We start from the raw sequence: 19,439 nt of genomic DNA, 5'->3' as shown, positions 1-19,439 counted from the left end.
GTTCAAAAGAACTCCTCAATGGATAAGAGTAAATTGCTCGTGATCAGTGTAATAACTTAGTAAACAGTTTTTAAGTAAGCATAGCATATTTTAGTACTAAATAGTACTAATAGGCCACTAAAAATTGTGAAATAAAAAAATTCCAAGTGGGTTATTTTTTTGATCTTTTTAAATATTACTTAAGCGGAGTGTATTCAAAGTGTGCTCCATGCTTATAAAATTTGATTGTTGTAATTGAATAATCAATTTTGTAGACACACTGGAAACTAATATACCTAGTGTGTGTAGGCACCTACAAAGGTGCCTTAAGAAAGAAAGAAGCCAAAGAAAGTGCCTTAAGGCGGTTCTACAAAGTTTCATTAAGTTTGATTGGAAGATAAAATAAAAATAAGAATCAAGTTTAGTTAGTATAGAGCGCGCTCTGAATTCACTCCTCTTAATTCCATCTGTTGCGAGGCTGCCGCGTTATGAGTTACGAGTATTTGCATACAACTGGCTCCAGTTTTATGTTTTGACGTCTATCTTTTTCTTTTAGTCATTTAAATAACACACTGTACATAGTTCATAATAATTTATTCAATACAAAATATATTTGTCCAAATCATAAACAGTTTTATTCATATTCATTGTTCAAAGCCCTTCCTATTAACATTCTTCTGACCTCCGATGTGCCTGCGCCGATTTCGTAGAGTTTTGCATCTCTCAATATTCTGCCTGTTGGGTAGTCGTTGATGAAACCATTTCCACCTGAAAACCAAAAAAATTAGATTGTATGTAACTACATGAGAAAGGTTTAGGCCATAGTTCACCACGCTGGCCAACCGTAGGTTAGTAGACTTCACAAACTTATAAGAACATTATGAAAAACTCTCATGCGTGCAGGTACTTCACGATAGGACTTTTCTTCACCGCAGGAAGTGATATACTTAATAGTTTAATTGCTTAAATGCACATACTTCCGAAAAATTAGTGTGTGCCTGAGAACGAAACCCGGACCCTTAAAACCGCTTAAATTAAGATCAATTAAAACCAAATCCCTAGTGCAGTGTAATGTAAGCTCGCACTGCGAAATTTCATCGCACGATTTTTCCGCAGAATTCTGTGACATGAAACCGTTCGTGCAAACTTTTTTCGCGAATGAGGCGGCTTCATATAATTTCCATAAATCACAGAATTTTGCGGGAAAAATAGCGCGGTGAAAATTAGCAGTACCCCCTTGCCCTAGGGATTTGCGAGCTCTATGCTGCTGGGTCATGGCACCTACCCAGGCCCTCGGCAACCTGGGCGGTCTACTCGGCTTCTGGAGCGAGCTTGGATGGCTGGAATGAAGACTTCGATGGGGAGGGGTATAACGCACGCACAACAGATTACAGACGGAAACGTTTAAGTGCGGAAACCAGCCCAGAGAGAAGAAAAGAAAAAGAAAGCACCTACCCAGAATTTGTATGGCGTCAAGAGCAATTTGAGTAGCTTTTTCAGCGCAATACAGGATTGCGCCCGCGCAGTCCTTGCTGTTGACGTGGCCGTCGTCGCACGCCTTCGCGACGTTGTACAGGTAGCTCCTGCATGCGCTTAGTGTTGTGTACATGTCTGCCATTTTACCCTGGACACAAAAAAACCAGTCAAGCGCGAGTTGGATCCGCAAACTAAGAGTTCCGTACCATTTTATTATTTGTTATTATATCGGCAATAGAAATACGCACTGTGAAAATTTCAACTCTTAACTATTAGGTACAGTTCGTGAGATACAGCCGCTGACAGACGGACGAACGGCGGAGACTTAGCAACACTGATCTGTTAGCACCCTTCGGGTACAGAATCCTAAAAAAGGAAAATCTAAAAAAGCCTTCCAAGTGCCTACCCTTCCCCATTCAGATCCCCCTTTACTTTTCGATGACTCGACTTTAAATAGGAACCTTAGCAACATCCTCTTCCAGTTGCCAAGAACTAGGTATACCTACTTACCTAAGTATCTAGAACTTTATAAATGAAACATAACGCAATGATTCGCCGTCGTAATCAAATATCATAATAAGACGTCAATATGTTCGCTGTCCACTTGTTCAATAACTTTCGCTTCTTACGTCGATGACCTTTTAGCATGTGGCTATGCATACTGGTCTTAGCATCATATTTCATGTATCGATGATGTCATTGGAATGATAAGAATATGCCCTAGTACCTAGATAATATATTTATTGAGTATCTATTTATATCTCGATAAATAGGCGTGCATTTCAAAAGTGGCGAGATTCATTCCTCTTTGCCAAATAGTGAAAGCGCTGCTCTCTAGTCCAAACTCCAAAGTACAGAACAGAAACGCAAAGGGTGAGATAGGTCAGTTCACGTTAATAGTAATAGTATTTTTAACCCCCGACCCCAAAAGAGGGGTGTTATAAGTTTGACGTGTGTATCTGTCTGTGGCATCGTAGCTCCTAAACTAATGAATCAATTTTAATTTAGTTTTTTTTTTTGTTTGAAAGGTGGCTTGATCGAGAGTGTTCTTAGCTATAATCCAAAAAAATCGGTTCAGCCGTTTGAAAGTTATCAGCTCTTTTCTAGTTACTGTAACCTTCACTTGTCGGGGGTGTTACAATTCTTTAATATTTTACACTTGTTATAGTGTAAAGTCTAAACATCTTATCCATACTGCCATACTAACCCATTCTTGACCGCCGTACCAATTTGGGAACACTTACTTATTGAAGTGAAATAAAAAAAGTGTTGACATTAGTTAATATATTATTATATTTATGAGTAGTTGAAAGTGCACTGATTGAATATAAAATAAAATAAATAAATTATCATCAGTATTATTTTAGTAACGATCCATCAAATTTCGTTATCGAGAGATATGTGGAGGTAAGTATAGTTTTATAATTATAATTTTATATACATAAAATATTTCATCAATAATAATTATATTTTGTCAAATTCAATAAATTCCTAAATATTTGCAAGCTTTTTTAGTTACTTATACTAAGTATATAAAATTTTATAGGACTTGAAATATTACTGTACCAATTTGGGTACAATGGCCACAAGTATAGTACTGGAACACTAAATATATCAATTTTTACAGATTATCAAGATGAACTGAAAAGGCATTATAGTGCCAAATACAACCTTTGAAGATTAGAGGAAGCTATTAATTCGATTTTAGAAGATAGAGATAACATTTTGAAGTATGATTTCGCTATAAATCTACGAAAGGTTGACACCGTTACTGATGAAGAAGTAGGATTTGATGACAACGAGACTCCATCAAACTTGTCAAATGACGTTCTTGGAAATATAGAAATACTAGCGACCACTTGCGGCTTAGCTCCCGTGGGAATTTTGCAAAATACGACCTTATTCTTCATCAACGTTATAAAAGAAACATTTATGCAAAATTTCAGCTTTCTCGATCCAAGAGTTTGGGCTGGGCGCTGATGTGTCAGTTGCTGAGTGAGTCCGAAGTTTTCTTTTTTTTTATTTAGATTTGTTCACAATGTTGGTAGGTACTCTTTCTGGTGCTGAAAGCAGCAATAATGATGAGTCGTTGGCTATCAAAAGAGTTCGAATTAGAATCAGTTCGCCACAAACTGTAAGCTTAGTATTGGACCAAATCAATCCATTTTGAATGTTTCAGTTTTGCGAAAGTGTACTGCAAGTTATTTGAAAACTAACACAGAATCTTACGATTGAATTCTGAACGAAAATCGTATGAAAGACTCCACATTTGTTCCAAATCTACAACAAGGGCATGAATAGAGTGGACGAAATGGACCAATCAATTTTGCTGTATCGAATCGGCATTCACGGCAAAAATAGTAGTGGATCTCATTCACTTACATGATTGACATGACAATATGAAATGCCTATAGCGATTGCCTATAAAGACTACCCCATGGATCGAATTATTATCTCGACGAAGTTTAGCCAGAATTGATCTCAAGGAATCAATCCAAAGCCAATCTGCTCGCCCATCGTCACAACTAGACGGCGCTGATCACGTTCCTGAAAAGCTTCCTCAGAATATTCCTTGTATCATTTGCCAATATTACTCCGTTGGGGTCGTAAAAACGCAAGAAAATAGTTCAACAATGACAAATCATGTATTACGAATTTTGACTCTTAGGTGGCCATTGTGCCAATTTGGGTACACCCCTGTAAAATCCTGAAAAATATTTATGAAGACTTTTTTCTTATTTTTTTGTATCTTTGTGTTGCTAATAATTAATAAACTAAAAAAAAATCTAAGGTTACCCTTCTAGTTTTTGTTTGGCCTCAAATGGGCTAATCTACAAATGCGAAAGTGTGTCTGTCGTCTTGAGACGGGAGGGGTCACCTCTTCCTTTGCAGTTTGTACCTACCCTTCTGTATACTTTATTCTCTTTATTCCTTGTAGGTATATAGTTTCTTGGAAAAAGTGTGAATATATGATGAATGATATGAAATGTTAATAATGAATATATATCTCTTACGTTATCAAATCAGAAATGAGGCGATCCATAGGAGAATCAGAGTAACCGACTTAGCTCAACGGGCTACGAAGCTGAGTTGCAATGGGCAGGGCACATAATTTGACAAACCGATAGGCGTTGGGGTCCCAAGATGCTATATGACCTCGACCTAGACCTCGCACCGGAAAGGTCAGCCTTGGTGAGAGAAGACATCAAACAAGTTGCAGAGAGCCGCTAGATTCAGGCGGTGCAAGACCGTGGCTTTTATAAGTCCCTAAAAGAGACCTATGTCCCTGTGGAAGTATCGGTTTACGATAATGATGATGATGATGATTTATCTCTTACGTGTCAAATCGTTTTAGTATAAAATCATAACCCTTTCTTTCGGCTTTGCCGTAGTCGGGTAAAATAAAGTATCTACTTATCTATCTTTATCTTTTTACCTGACGCCAACTGCACTTACCTACCTGTATCAGTTGAAATTCTCCTATCCTGTTCCCAAACTGTTTTCTCGTGTGCGCGTAATCAAACGCGATATCAATAGCTGCTTGCATCAAACCCACAGGACCCGCAGCCAGCACCAGTCTCTCTAGATCCAACCCTGACATCAGAACGTACACTCCTTTGTTTTCTTCGCCCAATAGGTTTGTCGCTGGTACCTGGCAAAGGAGAGTTTTATTTATTTATTTGCTCTCTTCAGCTTATCCTGATTGAAATTAGTTAGTAAAAATATATTTAGTAAGTAGTTAAAATATATTTAAGTTTAGCTTAAAGTCTGAATCAGGTAATTTTTGCATGATTCGCACACAGATAAACAGACAAAATAATGTCAATTTTTTAATGATTTTTTAACAGAATTTGGAGTGCAATATATTTTACCTTTCCTTTAGCTTTGAAGTTCACCATGGTATATACAATATTACATTACAGGTAGATACCTACCTAAGTAGCTATACCTATATCTAAGTATTTTTACCTTACAATCTTCAAAAACTAATTCGCCAGTGTTTGACCCCCTCATGCCTAGTTTGTCTAATTTTTGAGCTGTCGAAAATCCAGGATAATCTTTTTCTATTAAAAAAGCTGAAATTCCATGTTGGGGTTTACTTGTGAGATTTGTTTTTGCATACACCTGGAAGTAAAAATGATAAGTAGGTACCTAACTGATCGAGTTAGGTAAGTTTTCAGTCAATCATCCCTCCTGTACCTACCTGTACCTACTATTGATTAGAGTTAGTATAGGTACCTACTTAAATCAGAAGCGATAACTGACTGAAAATATTCTTAAGTAGGTACTTACATATCTAACCATTATTGAGACAGAGCTGGTTCACTTATATTACAACTTATTTACAAAATCTAAGTTGTTATATTTTTGAGCTGAACGAAACTGATGATAAAAGATGCCACCTTAAATAAATGACTGGTCACTGGACGCAGTTACTTATAGAAAACTTTGCTTACCACCAAAACGTCGGCATCTGGACCGTTAGTTATCCAAAATTTGTTTCCATTGAGAATGTAATAGTCGCCCTTCTTCTCGGCTCGTAACTTCATTGAAACCACATCGCTGCCTGCGCCTGGCTCCGACATCGCGAGGGCGCCTATGTGCTCACCTGAGCAAAGCTGAAAAAATATAGGACCTAGGTAGGTACGGTAGGTAACGGTGAAGGAAAACATCGTGAGGAAACCTGTATTCCTGAGAGTTCTTCAAAATGTTCTCAAATATGTGTGAAATTTGCCAGTCCGCACTTGGCCAGCGTGGTAGACTATAGCCAAATCCTTCACATTCTGAGAGAAGACCCGTGGTCAGTAGTGAGCCGGCAATGGGTTGATCGTGATGGTGATGATGATACTACGTTAGTGTGATCAATAGAACCACTTCTGCAACTTCACAACTGAAACATTGTTAACTACTCTGGTACCTTCTATGAATGAAATAAAATGATACCTACTGTTCTCCTCATTGCTGATTTCAATACGCAGAGAAACTCCGAGCATTGCTCTCTCGATCTCCGTCGATTCGCGATGGTTTATTTCGGTTTTACGGACTAATAGATAAGGAGTCCTAAGTAGGTAGGTTAAAAATTACCTTGGGAAGATATTTGCTCTTCTGCTCGTGTGTTCCATTTCTATTGATTTGGTTAACGCATAAGTTTGAATGCGCGCCATACGACAATGCTATGGAGCCGCTCGCCCTCGACAGTTCCTCCATAATGACACAGTGGTCAGTGTACTTTCCTCCTGTCCCTCCATAATCGGGACTAGCTGTTATACCTGTAATCACATGTTTTTGGGATTTCGTACCCAAAAGAGTGCCAACGGGACGCTTTTATTGACCTCAGCTGTCCGTCTGTCTGTCAGCGGGCTGTATCTCGTGAACCGTAATAGGTAGAGTTGAAATTTTTGAGACAGCGCTACTGCTGACGTACAACCGTCTCGTTTTAACTGCAACTTAACTCTGAGCAAAGTCAAAGTAGGTACTATAGATCACAGCCTTAGGTTGAAAATAGAGCACACTTTGACGTTGCTTACAGCTTAGGCCTAAGTTTCAGTTAAAACGAGATAGATTTATACCAGCGATATAACGCTGTCTCGTTTTACCAATGTCTTAAGTCCGAGCAAAGTCAAAGTACGCTTTAAACATAGATCTCAGCCTTAGACTGAAAATGCCTAAAAAATAATTTACTCTTTTATTTTGTTTGCTTGAATCAAACATGTTCCCAGTTTGATATGACCCTGCGCTCATGTTACGGGTACCAACAAATTAAAAGTAGACAAGTAGGCACCTACCTATTAAGGAAGTACTAACCAAGCAGACCAAGATTTCCTAATTTCTTCCAAAAGTCTCTCAATTCCTTAAAGTGGTTCTCCCTGTCAATTTCCGCTGCTTTAGGGGCCAGTTCTTTTTGAGCAAAATCGAAAACCAGTTGCCGCAACTAGAAAAGTAGGAAGATGATAGATAGAGGCAGCAGGTAACTAGGTAGAGGAGTTTTCTGTTTTATAACCTGTCATTTGTGGTGCCATAAAGTTTATAGATACATACATACATACATACATACATTATAGGTACCAGTACAGTGACCTGTTTTAATACAAGGTCAGAGGTACTTAGGTAGGTACCCAAATATTATTGATCGGATTTTAATTCATTATTTATCAATCAATTGCTGTTTTAAGTACGTAGATACAGATACAATACCTGTTGTTGATCGCTATTCAATCCAAATATGTGTTCATCTATCGGATAGTGAGACATAAATCGGAAACCGGTTATATTTGCACATTTTACTAACAGTTTATTTACATGAGTTAATCGTACTGCCATTTTACTCGTAATTATATGGAAACACGTCCATCTACTTCCAGCATTAAACCGATACTAAAATATCGAAAGTTAACTGATTACTTCCATAGTAATTGTTATCTTATTTCGTACGACATAATGATTATTTTCGCATAACAAATTCTACATTAATGATAATTATATTCACGTCACGCTGATAAATATTAACTAACAAACAAGTGTTATCAACTTTAAATTGTACAAGTTTAAAATTTTTGAATGATAATAATTTGTTTGATAAGTAGGTACTCCTAAATCTTTGGAAGCTTGAAGAAATATCTAATTGCTGATTAGCTTTACTTCATTTATTACTATGAAACTACAATTTTTAGAGCAAATAATCAAGATATTCCAGATAGGCTGCTATATGTAGGCATATTAGGTATTTTAATAAAAATCGGCCAAGTGCGAGCCGGATTAGCAGACTAAAGGTTCCGTGCCATCGTACAAGAAATGACACTTTAACTTTTATAATTTTACATGGCATACATTTCCCTAATACTACTTAATATACTTATCATAGTTAATTATGTTTTACATAAGTTGTTGAATTTTAAAAAATGCTGTGCAAATATTGATGAAATTTTCAGTAGTAATATCCTGTAACTATAGGGAGTCTTGAGGTCTTCATTTTATAATGAAACAAACAATTAAATATTCCATCACATTTATTGGTATTGTATAATATTATTAAATAAAATCTGTATAGCTAAAAAGCACCATAATAATCGTTTTAAAAATTGCAACAATATTTTTTTATTATTTAAATCTCTTATAAATTAACAACATCCGCCTTTAAAAGCACTATAGGTAATTTAACTATAATAAAATAATACTATTGTTGTATTGGTGTAAAGGACTGTTCATACGTTCATGCCTTAAAATAAACATAAAATAATATTACTTATTATAAACACTGGTTCAAAATGTCAAAGTCAAGTAAATATTTTTTTAAAGACTAACCTATCCTACCAAATGTATACTAACCTAAGAATGTAAAGGACCATGGGCATTTTTGTATGAACCCTGGGCCCACTTTTCCCAACAGTGATGCAATCCATGTTATAAGTTCTCAGGATTCATTTCATTATATTATGCTAACGAAGTTCAAATCCAATGTGAAAATAGTGTTTTAATATTATGTTTAAAAAAATGTTGCTTTTTTTTTTAAATGTACCAAAATACTATTTTCGCAATCGATTTGAACTCAGGTGCTATAATAATGAAATGAAGTACGAAGAGTTTTCATACGATGTTGAAAAATTGGGTCCAAAATAACGCATGGGTCCTATAAATAAAGTTCAATATTTGAGACATTATAATTTCAATGTTTGTACTGACAAAACGTCATTGAGTATAGTTAGTGTCAAATAAAGCTTTACTGGTCACTATTATCCATATTCCGAACTCCCCAACCTGATGCTGCAGTGGCTCTAACCACCTAACCCGTGACGCATGAAGATCTCTCGATTGTGAATGGTATAAACTGTAATAGGGTATTTTACTCTAATTTTTTATTACTTTATTATAAACTAGGATAAAAATAATGACGTAAACTGAAAAAACTAATTAAATCGATAAAATAATAAAAAAGTTATAAGCATTTAAATATTTCAGATTAGACAGAGATAGCGATAATAGCATTTTGACGTCACTCCTTGCTAATGCCATAGTAGCTTCCTGCGGTTTCATACAAATTTTCGTTTTGCGAGAAAGGGATAGAAGACCCTGCCACTCCAAAATTAAAACGCCTGTAAGTTTGTAAATCTTTGTTGGATTTTAATATTTTTTTCAGCGTACGTCATTATTTTTATTCTCGTTTATAATAAAGTAATAATATTTATCAAATTCAAAAGTAGGAAAATACCCAATTGTAAAACAATAATTCTAGGTTCCATCCTCTCAACCTACAAGGGTATTTCTGGCTGGCTTCACAGATATAGACATTTTATTTCACGATGATCGATAAGTCTTGGTTGTAGTAGTGAGTGTACCGATAAGCGCTAACGTATGTACGTAACGTAAATTTGTGTACGTTGAATCGCGATCGAAACTGAGCACCACGCACACTACAACAATATAATTATGTGAGCACTCACACAAACATAGCCAGTCTTGTCAAATAGAACATCTGTATCAGCTCAGAGCTGGTTTTTAGATGTTTTAAACTAATAGACCAATAGGAAACAGTGCAGTTTTTTTTAATTTTTAGTCTTGTATAATGTATTAAGCAATATTTAATTTCTACTAGTTAGTATAGTAATATTGTGCCCTTTATTCACATTTGATTTGTGTTGTGCATGCAAATAAAATATGCTACTCATTAGTAAAATATATCAAATTCCATGAACTGTATGAACAGGCCTTAAGTTAAACGTCAAATCTCACACAATTAAAACATTAATAAATACAATAAAATTGGAATGTGTATTAACTACACACAATAATAAATTATGTATTCATTTATAGTCAATACAGGAATGTAGGTCGTTTAGACATTATAATGTAGGAACTGCCAGAACAAAAGGCAATCTTTTCACATTTAATTCTTTTGTTTTATTTACTATGCCTTTTTGGATCATCTTTATAAACCGTAACACTAAAACTTAGATCTATAAAGGATTCCTTAATTTTGTTCAAAAAGTTTCAGTTAAAATGAGACAGATTTATGTCAGCGATATAACGCTGTCTCGTTTTAACAGTGTCTTTAGTCTGAGCAAAGTCAAAGATTGCACTATAAATCTCAGACTGAGTCTATCTGGTGATAATTTCATTATCAAATAAAATATTGCACTTTAATATTATATTACTCTAAGGGCCGATTTCACTAACGAACGTAAAATAAGTGTTATCCGAGAATAAATTTGATATTTTGGCAGGTTTTCAATACAAAGACTGGCATTACGTCCAATTTATTCCTCGGTAAGCCCTAATTCACACGAGCGTTATAAAAACATTGCGTTAAAGCCCGGCGTTGGCGGGTATTAACGTTTTACGCGTTAAAAAAGCGCTCGTATGAATGAGACCTTAAACGTCACTCGACGTTGGTGAAATCGGCACTAAGTATACTGACAGACTGTATGCAATTTCGTAAGCATTTTTTATACTAAAAAATATTTTGTTTTATTTGATTTTAAAATAGTATTTATTACATCATTTAATTGTTTATGCAGTTAATTTGTGTCCATCTTGGATTTCAACGATTGATAATATTCTGATAATACTTTCCACGCGCTGGGTGCCATAAAACCTTTTGGTGGTTCCTTGCCTGCTTTAGCCAAACCTGAAAATGAAAATAACATTTATAACTATAGTTCGCGACAGGTCGACATGGCAATCGGGGCGTTCCCCCCGCCTCAAATTTCGATAGCGTCGATAGAATCGTCCGCGTGGATTGAAGCTTTTAAAAAATTCCGTGGGAACTCTTTCATTTTCTCTATACAAATAGAGTGAGGTTGGGGAATGGAAGAGGGGCGGGGATAGGGCGAAAGTGGAGGAGGGAGGAGAGGGAAAAAATGGAGAAAGAGAGATACTAAATACTAACTAAAAGCCTTGGTGCTACATAGTATTGTTTTATAGATTCATTAATGTTTTTAAATGACCATGTTTTTGGCGATTAATCAAACACTACTTTTTGTAGTTACCTGCTTTTAGAGGCCGGCGGCAAAGGTTACTTTATATAAAGCATGTCACGTACCATAGACACGAAAAGAAACCCAGGAAGAAGAAGAAGATCTATGGCATGAAGATTTATGTTTAGTTACCTCTCATTCTTGTTCCGGAGATGAAGTCGAAGTCCTCTTTGCGCGTGGGATCGAAGAAAGCCATTTTGCCCGTCGAACAGTCGTACGCCGCCACACGGAACGGGATTATCTGTGGGCATCATCATATTTTTTTAAATTGATATACAAGTTAGCCCTTGACTGCAATCTCACCTGGTGGTAAGTGACGGTGCAGTCTAAGATGGAAGCATCCTAACCTGGAAGGCGTATGACAGTTTTCATCAAACCTAATACTCATTTGGTACGCTAAATCGCTTGGCGGCACAGTTTTGTGTAGGGTGGTAACTAACCACGGCCGAAGCTTCCCACCAGACCAGACCAGAAATTTAGAAATAATAAAACGCCGAACCCCTGCCGGGAATCGAACCCGGGACTTCCCATCAATAAGACCACGGCGCCAGGGAGATCGTCAAAAATATTCCTTTAGCATAGTGATTAGTGCAGTATAAGTGCTGAAATAACTCGTGAACAAAGTGAACAAAGTGTCTCTTCAAGAAAGACTAAGGCGCCATCTCCACGGGGGAGGGAATCGCAGCGAGTCCAACCTACTATCGTCGGCGATTGTATCGCCCTGTGGAGCAATTTCCAAATTCGATACAACTCTTATAGGCCAATAGGCCAATGCCTATAAAAGATGTATTGAATTTGGTAGCACGGCACGAATATCGACGCGATTCTCTCGGCCGTAGAGATGGCGCCTTAGGCTGAGACCTTTAAGTTCCAGCTATAAGTATCAAGGATAAGTTTTAATTATAAATTTTAGTAATAAGTTTTAATTATACTTGTCAGTTAATTTACGATAATTTAGCCTTTATTATAAGTAGTTGTAGGTAAGTAGAATGTGGATCCTACAGCTAAGATGCGTCAATGCACAATTTCTTAATATAATATAGACTAGCTTTTGATTTGACTTTACCTCTAAATCATTAAGTCCGGGCGCCATCTTGAGCACCATAGCGCCGTGGCGGGGGTCATATAGATCCCCGGTGCCGTTGGGATGAGGCAGCCCCGCGGGGTCCCTTCCGACTATGTAGTGATTCGCCCCCGCGTTCATACGACACTTGGCGTGCCATTGTACCTGGAGAGAAATGTATTATGTTTATTCTCAGTTTCAGTTCAGTCCAACGTCGTCGAAAAGTTTTGTATAAGAACCAAATGACACCCATCCACTAACCTCAGTGGGTCCAGCGTACATCATGGGCGAAGGGAAGATGGCCAGGACGGTGGAGTTGGGGTCCAACACACCCTCGTTGAGAACCGCCTTGTGCTGGTTGATGCGCGTCTCCAATGGGACGTCGTCGTCTTTCGTCCAACCGCCTGGACAAAAAGAACATAACCACAAAATACAGTAAATGAAATAAATAAACTTTTATTTCAGGCCGTATGTCGTAACCCATAATTGTGTTAGTATAACAAACATCACTTAACCTATGTTAGTACTTATTTCTAGCTTAGCTACAATGACCAAGGGAACAGCCCGAGGGAGGGACAGTATTACCACTTTTAGAAGTTGCATCGGCAAAATTCGTTTGCACAGAAAAGCGCAACCTAAAACCGAATGTACACCAATGATATACGGACCTTATTGCTTATTATTCGAAACTAGCCGATGCCCGCGACTTCGACCGCGTGGAATTAGGTTTTTAAAAATCCCGTGGGAACTCTTTGATTTTCCGGGATAAAAAGTAGCCTATGTGCTAATCCAGGATAGTATCTATCTCCATTCCAAATTTCAGCCAAATCCGTCGAGTAGTTTTTGCGTGAAGGAGTAACAAACATACACACACACACACACACATACACATACAAACTTTCGCCTTTATAATATTAGTGTAATCTAAACAGAAGAACAGAGACTCGTACTTGCGAGATTGTTTTGAAGTCGGTGCCAATGGTACCTACCTACCATTGTGAAGTCTATAAAAGATATGAAGTCGCATGATTCGCGCAGCTAATAGGCTAATTGGCACTGGCTCCAAAACATAATATTATTATAGAATTACATTTACTCTTGTATAATAAAATTTTACCTACCTGCCTATATTTTGTTTTGCTATGCATGTGTTTTTTCTGAACTAATTTTGTGGTGTACAATGAAAGTATATTCATTAATTCATTAAAAATTATTGCAACTCTACTGAGATCACATTTCTGAAACATATATAACGCCTAAAGTTGAATGAATCCTTATATAATATGTGTAATTAGTGTTTACCCAAGGGATGTAGAAGCAAGACTGGTTTCTGGTAGCCTCTCTCGGTGAGTTGCCGCTGCGTGTCTTGCATCAGAAGCGCGTGTCCATTGTGTATGGGGTTACGGAGCTGTAAGACATTCACTGATTTATTTTTATACTAGATGATGCCCGCGACTTGGATGTAAGTTTCCTTTTGTAGCTTTTCCGGGATAAATAGTCGCATATGTCAATTTCCGGGACGCAAGCTACCTCCGTATAAATCGGTTAAGCAGATGGACCTTTAAGAATCCCGTGGGGAATCTATTTGATTTTCCGGGGTAAAAAGTAGCCTTTGTCCGTCCTCTGGATGTAAGCTAACTCCGTACTAAATTTCATTAGAATCGGTTAAACCGTTGGACCGTGAAAAGCTAGTAGACTGGCAGACAGACAGACAGACAAACAGACAGATAGGTAGGCAGACTGACACACTTTCGCATTTTTAATATTAAGTATGGATCGACGCAAAGGTATTATAAAACTCTAGATAGGCAAAGCTCATACATTTCGTGTTTTAAAAATTAAAGACAAAGTACGTGCGTGTAACACGCATGCGCTTGGCGATACACTACCAGTTACCACATTAATACTGGTGCGGTGTTTACGCACCTTTGGGTAAAACGACACCTACGAGCTCGCTTCAAAACATGGCGGACCGTTACCAGTCTATATATGAGTCGTTGAACTGATGCTACACGTGAAAATGTGTTAAAGAGTTTGTCCATAACTAAGGAAAAATTAGATAGAAATGTCAGAAAACGCAACAAAAAAATTGTTGTTGTTATAGCAGCAATAGAAATATACATTCGGTGAAAATTTCAACTTTACCTATTACGGATGGACGGTCGGACGGATGGACGGACGGACGGACGGATGGACGGATAGACAGACGGGGGGTGTAATAGGGTCCCGTTGGCAGCCTTCGGGTACAGAGCCCTAAAATGCTTTGAAAAAAATGTATTTCTTGTTGTGTAATCTCCTATTTACCTGGAACGCGAACACCGCATCAGCTTTCAGTTCCTTGAACTTCTGTCGCAGTTCGTTGGGAGTTAGGCGATAAGCGTCCAGGCCGTCGTTCCAACGGATGCGTTCAAACACTTCGAGGTTACCACCCACTAGCCAGTCACTCGACTCATCTATCATCTGAAATTCATGATATAATAAGTTTTACATAGTACAAAGCCATCGCGAGACTAGCGGTATATTGAATAAAATGTCGGAACTTGGATATAATATGACAACCAACAACGAGGCCTTAAGCCATGAAGGGCATTAATTAATTAATTAATTAATCGACATACAATGAAACAGAAGACTAATAGAAACGTAATAATTCTGCCTGTATTGTAATAGTAACGTTAGACATATTTCGACTATATAACTACTAATAGCAAAAATACGTATTAGGTATACTTGGATCACGAAATACGTGATAGTGCACCGAAATACGTGATAGATGTTTGATGTAACGAACCTAAAAAGAGGGGTTTTATAAGTTTGACGTGTGTATCTGTGTATCTGTCTGTGGCATTGTAGCTCCTAAACTAATGAACCGATTTTAGTTTAGTTTTTTTGTTTGAAAGGTGGCTTGATCGAGAGTGTTCTAAGCTATAATCCAAGGAAATCGGTTCAGCTGTTTGAAAGTTATCAGATCTTTTCTAGTTACTGTAACCTTCTCTGTCGGGGGTGTTTTAAATTTTTAATTTACACTTGTTGTACTAACCTTGATATAAGGATGTCCAGTGTGATAGATGCCAAACTGCCGCGCGCATCGCTCCTGTTTCCTGTGCGGGTAGAACTCAGGCGCGCGCAGGATCGCGACCGGTTTGCCCCCGGACAATAAAGCGATCGCGGAAGCACCGGCTAACCGCTCTTTGTCCTGTGTGCTCACGGGCAACACTACCGGGACTGATTGATTCACTAGAGAACCGTCAGGGAGTGATATGCAATTGGAATGGAGAGCCTGCAATAAAAAATCTGTGTATAATCTTTATTTGCAGTTAAAGTAACTTTTTGACGATTCAAGAAGTTTAGCATCACCTATAACCACCTTGAAAAAAATAGCGGCCTCAAACAGCTATTCTGTTTGGCGGCCATGTTCAGCAGAAATGACGTTAGAATTTTAGTTCTGTCCAAAGTCGAGTGTTTATCGATCTCAAGCCCAAGAACCTTGTCCTGACAGGGTATATACATTCACCGCGTATCCTCTCGTTGACGAAAAACTAGTACTGCAGGCCTAATTCCAATCTCAGGGGCTACTGACTAAGTAATGGGCACTACAATACAAATAATACAATACAATGGTGTCTCACAAATAATAGTCCAACTCCTTATTATTATCAATTGCTAACTTCAGTAACCAACTGAGATCATAGATTAGCAAGGATTCTCAGCAACATAAGATCTATATTGTAGGTTCCAAGTCCAGACTATCAATGAACTCCAGTGGTTCAATTACGGTAAAAAAACAGCTACAATGTGACGATAATATAATCCTACTCTATGATCGCAATCATCTCTGATTGACCGACACTCGCTCACTATTGTCTGCAATGCATGGTTGCAACAAGACTACCACAAATTCAGCCAATCACAACAAGTTACCATTGCATTACGATAAAAGAAACGTCAAAAAAGGGTATTATTAAATTGGTACCAAGGGGTGGATTTCACGGAGGTACCCACACCTCAGCATAATATCTTAGGATGTACTTTAAATATCATACTCACTTGCAAATATTCTGTTTCCCTCATAAACCCTTTGAGAGGATAAGCCCAGCCCTCGGATAGTACCTGAAATAAAGCAATAAAACCATCAATGCAAAATAACTATCTAAGTCCACACAAATATTATAAATTCGAAAGCGTGTTTATCTTATCATCCCCGTTATCTTTTCACGGCTCAAGGAGAGGGATTTTTCTGCGGAATTTTCAAAAACCTATAGAGTATCGTAAATCGAATCTTTGAAAAGAGCAAGCGCCGAGTTTCTTGCTGGGTTCCGAACTAGCGATAGATGCATTCGACGATTCAAAATGACTTATTAAAGCTTATTTGAAAAAAAAAAACTATTCTATTCTATCCAGACCAGCGTAGCAAGTAGCAGGCCGAGACGACGTTCGTTGACACGATGAATTAGATTTTTCAGTGAGGTGGCTGGAACTCCGAAGAGGGACGAAATAGGGATATGTGGAGAAATCGGAGAGAGGTCTTTGCCCGGCTTTGTAGAACCGACCGGACAGTACGGTACACTAAGTTAAAGTGCGGCAAAGTTAAAGTGCGCTCTATAGAGCGCACTTTAACTTTGCTCAGACTTAAAACAATGTTAAAACGAGACAGTGTTATACCGCCGACATAAATCTGTCTCATTTTAACTGAAACTTAAGTCTAAGCAAAGTCAAAAGCGATCTATAGATTTCAACCTTAGAATATTAGAAATGATCTTACCTGTACCCACTGTAAGTCGAGGGAAGTGATCTCGATCTGAGGCAACCTGCCGGCTTCTTCGATGGCACTGCTCAGTCTGTTGCCGTAAATGAACAGTTCTTCTACCCCGGACACTGTGCTCTCGTGTTTAGGTATGATGCCCTGTGAAATCATTACATCATCAGAATGATGTACAGCATCATGCTGACATGGACCCTTTTTGGGGTTCCGTGCCTCAAAAAGAAAAACTCACTTTGTTGTGGCTGTCTGTCTGTTATCAAAAAAAAATGTGTTCATGAACATATAAATAAATAAAACGTGTTTTGAAAAATACTAACAAAAGTTAAATCATTATCATCATCCTCATATTTTGTGTTACCGTGAATATCAATTTTTTACAAAAACAGATGCAAACATACATACATACATACACACGTCATATAGACTGCCAAAATAAAAGCCTTCCTTTTGGCGTAGTTGGGTAAAGAAACATGATCCTCACCTGAGCTTCGAGCAGTCGAATAACCTCCATAGTCGACTCCTCAATGGATCGGCCGACCGTTTGTATGACCAGCTCAGGTGCTTCCGGACGCTCATACTCTTGCGTTATACCGGTAAAACCCTACAAAAGCATACATAGTATAAAAAAGGTTTAAAGACTAGTTCTTTGGTGAATCAATTCTTGTCAGACTTAACTCGTCAAATAATGTTCAATTTCGTCATACGATCCGCAGAAGTCAGGGATCGTGGATTATATTCTACAACCAGGCACAAAATATTGGATTGGATTCCACATCCCTGAGTTCTATCGGATTGGAATTCGCAAACACTAGAATTTCAATCGTGAGGATGGCTTTAAGCTAGCAAATATGTGGAATCCAATGGTAGAATTATACAAATCAGCACATCATCATACGACATCTAATGTCAATAGTGACATGTCAAAAAGTAGAGTACGGCAATACTGTAGCAAAATTTTACGCTTAGCTGGATGGGAAAAGTAAATAAAAGTCACTTTTATGACTACAATCTCTAAAAAATGTTCTTAATATTTATGTAAATAGGTGAAAATTAGCATAAAAGTGAAGTGAAAATCACGTTAATTAAACTACTTAATTTAATTTGCCATTTGTACATTTGACAACAATACATATCCCACGGATTAAAGTTAAATTATTATATAGCTTTCGACTCCAGAGTTGGTGTAATAATTTTCTAACGGATTTGAACTCATCATACTCTTACATATTGGTATAGAACGCAAATGTAATTATGAACATCTTTACAAAAAAAAAAAAACAATTTATGCCTAAACAGCGGATGCCCGACATACGTTCAATGCGACTCGCGTGCCACCTACTACGCTACGTACGCTACGTACGTACTACGTACGCTAATGGTACTAGGTTGGAAAAGTTGACGTAAATGTCGACAACAACTGTACAAAGTTTCAACTCAATCGTACAAACTATACGCGAAAGTATACAGAGAGAAAACATTTAATTTTAAGCTCACTTCATTATAAACTAACTCTGTTGCTTCCAATAGGAGCAGGGGAAACTTTGCTACCGTCAAGTTTTCTACGCTCTCACTGGGAGCAAGAGTGGGATTGCAATTTTGAGCGTCAATAGCTCAACGCTTAAGGAGTGGACTGAATTCCAAAAGGTCGGCGGTTCAAACTCCACCTATTGCACTACAGTCGTACCTACTCTTAGCACATGCTTTTTGCTTATTGGAGGAGAAAGTGGAATATTAAGCATAATTAACATGGCTAATATTACATGACCAATAAATAGAGACATCGCAACTGTAGGCAGTAGGTATACTGACCTTGATGGACCCCTCCCTAGCCTTCTTATAAAGGCCCTTGGTGTCCCTCTGTTCGCACACCTCGAGTGGCGTATCGATGAACACTTCAAAGAAGGGCAGGTCGCAGTCTGTGTGCGTGCGACGAGCTACTTCTCTGTCCTAAAACATAGGGACATTAAGAGGTGTTGACGAAAATACTTGACATTATCAAAAATGTATGATATTCACAAAAATTGCATAAAAAAAATCCTGGCTATAGATCAGCAATGTGTAAATGTGTAAATTTTCTTGTGTAAAAGTCGTATGTGCATTATGCTGAGATTTTTAGGAACTTTTTTTCGAGTTATGCCACACGTGATAGTCTATTCCAACGGTTCATCTACTTTAGGCATTTTGAAAT

At 37.7% G+C, this 19,439-nt stretch overlaps 2 protein-coding genes across 5 annotated transcripts in view; both read right to left on the bottom strand.

The window, feature by feature from the left end:
• Window positions 1–557: 557 nt before the first annotated feature.
• On the bottom strand, window positions 558–7,847 carry LOC123866866 (isovaleryl-CoA dehydrogenase, mitochondrial). The gene is made up of 8 exons (XM_045908606.1): window positions 7,651–7,847; window positions 7,261–7,387; window positions 6,541–6,725; window positions 5,913–6,074; window positions 5,425–5,580; window positions 4,916–5,107; window positions 1,435–1,603; window positions 558–747 (listed from the first exon to the last, which is right to left on the bottom strand). Exons 1-8 carry the CDS (start codon window positions 7,774–7,776, stop codon window positions 614–616), a joined length of 1,251 nt encoding a protein of 416 aa, XP_045764562.1. The 5' UTR covers window positions 7,777–7,847; the 3' UTR covers window positions 558–613.
• A 2,009-nt stretch (window positions 7,848–9,856) lies between these two features.
• Window positions 9,857–19,439, bottom strand: part of LOC123866852 (bifunctional 3'-phosphoadenosine 5'-phosphosulfate synthase) — a 32,103-nt gene continuing 22,520 nt past the window's right edge. For 3 of the 4 annotated variants that reach the window (XM_045908574.1, XM_045908573.1, XM_045908575.1), the window contains 11 exons: window positions 19,061–19,198; window positions 17,733–17,852; window positions 17,252–17,392; window positions 16,537–16,599; window positions 15,530–15,769; window positions 14,794–14,949; window positions 13,792–13,897; window positions 12,751–12,893; window positions 12,493–12,654; window positions 11,559–11,667; window positions 9,857–11,077 (listed from right to left, as the gene is read on the bottom strand). In XM_045908574.1, the coding sequence (XP_045764530.1) occupies window positions 10,968–11,077; window positions 11,559–11,667; window positions 12,493–12,654; window positions 12,751–12,893; window positions 13,792–13,897; window positions 14,794–14,949; window positions 15,530–15,769; window positions 16,537–16,599; window positions 17,252–17,392; window positions 17,733–17,852; window positions 19,061–19,198 (1,488 nt within the window). In that variant the 3' untranslated portion in view covers window positions 9,857–10,967. The remainder of the gene's footprint in view (window positions 11,078–11,558; window positions 11,668–12,492; window positions 12,655–12,750; window positions 12,894–13,791; window positions 13,898–14,793; window positions 14,950–15,529; window positions 15,770–16,536; window positions 16,600–17,251; window positions 17,393–17,732; window positions 17,853–19,060; window positions 19,199–19,439) is intronic. The other variant, XR_006796269.1, reaches the window with a different exon arrangement.

Source organism: Maniola jurtina, chromosome 7 (assembly GCF_905333055.1).
Source record: "Maniola jurtina chromosome 7, ilManJurt1.1, whole genome shotgun sequence".
Lineage (NCBI taxonomy): Eukaryota > Metazoa > Arthropoda > Insecta > Lepidoptera > Nymphalidae > Maniola > Maniola jurtina.
Note: the sequence above shows the minus strand (reverse complement) of the source record. Positions and strands in the feature narration are given on the sequence as shown.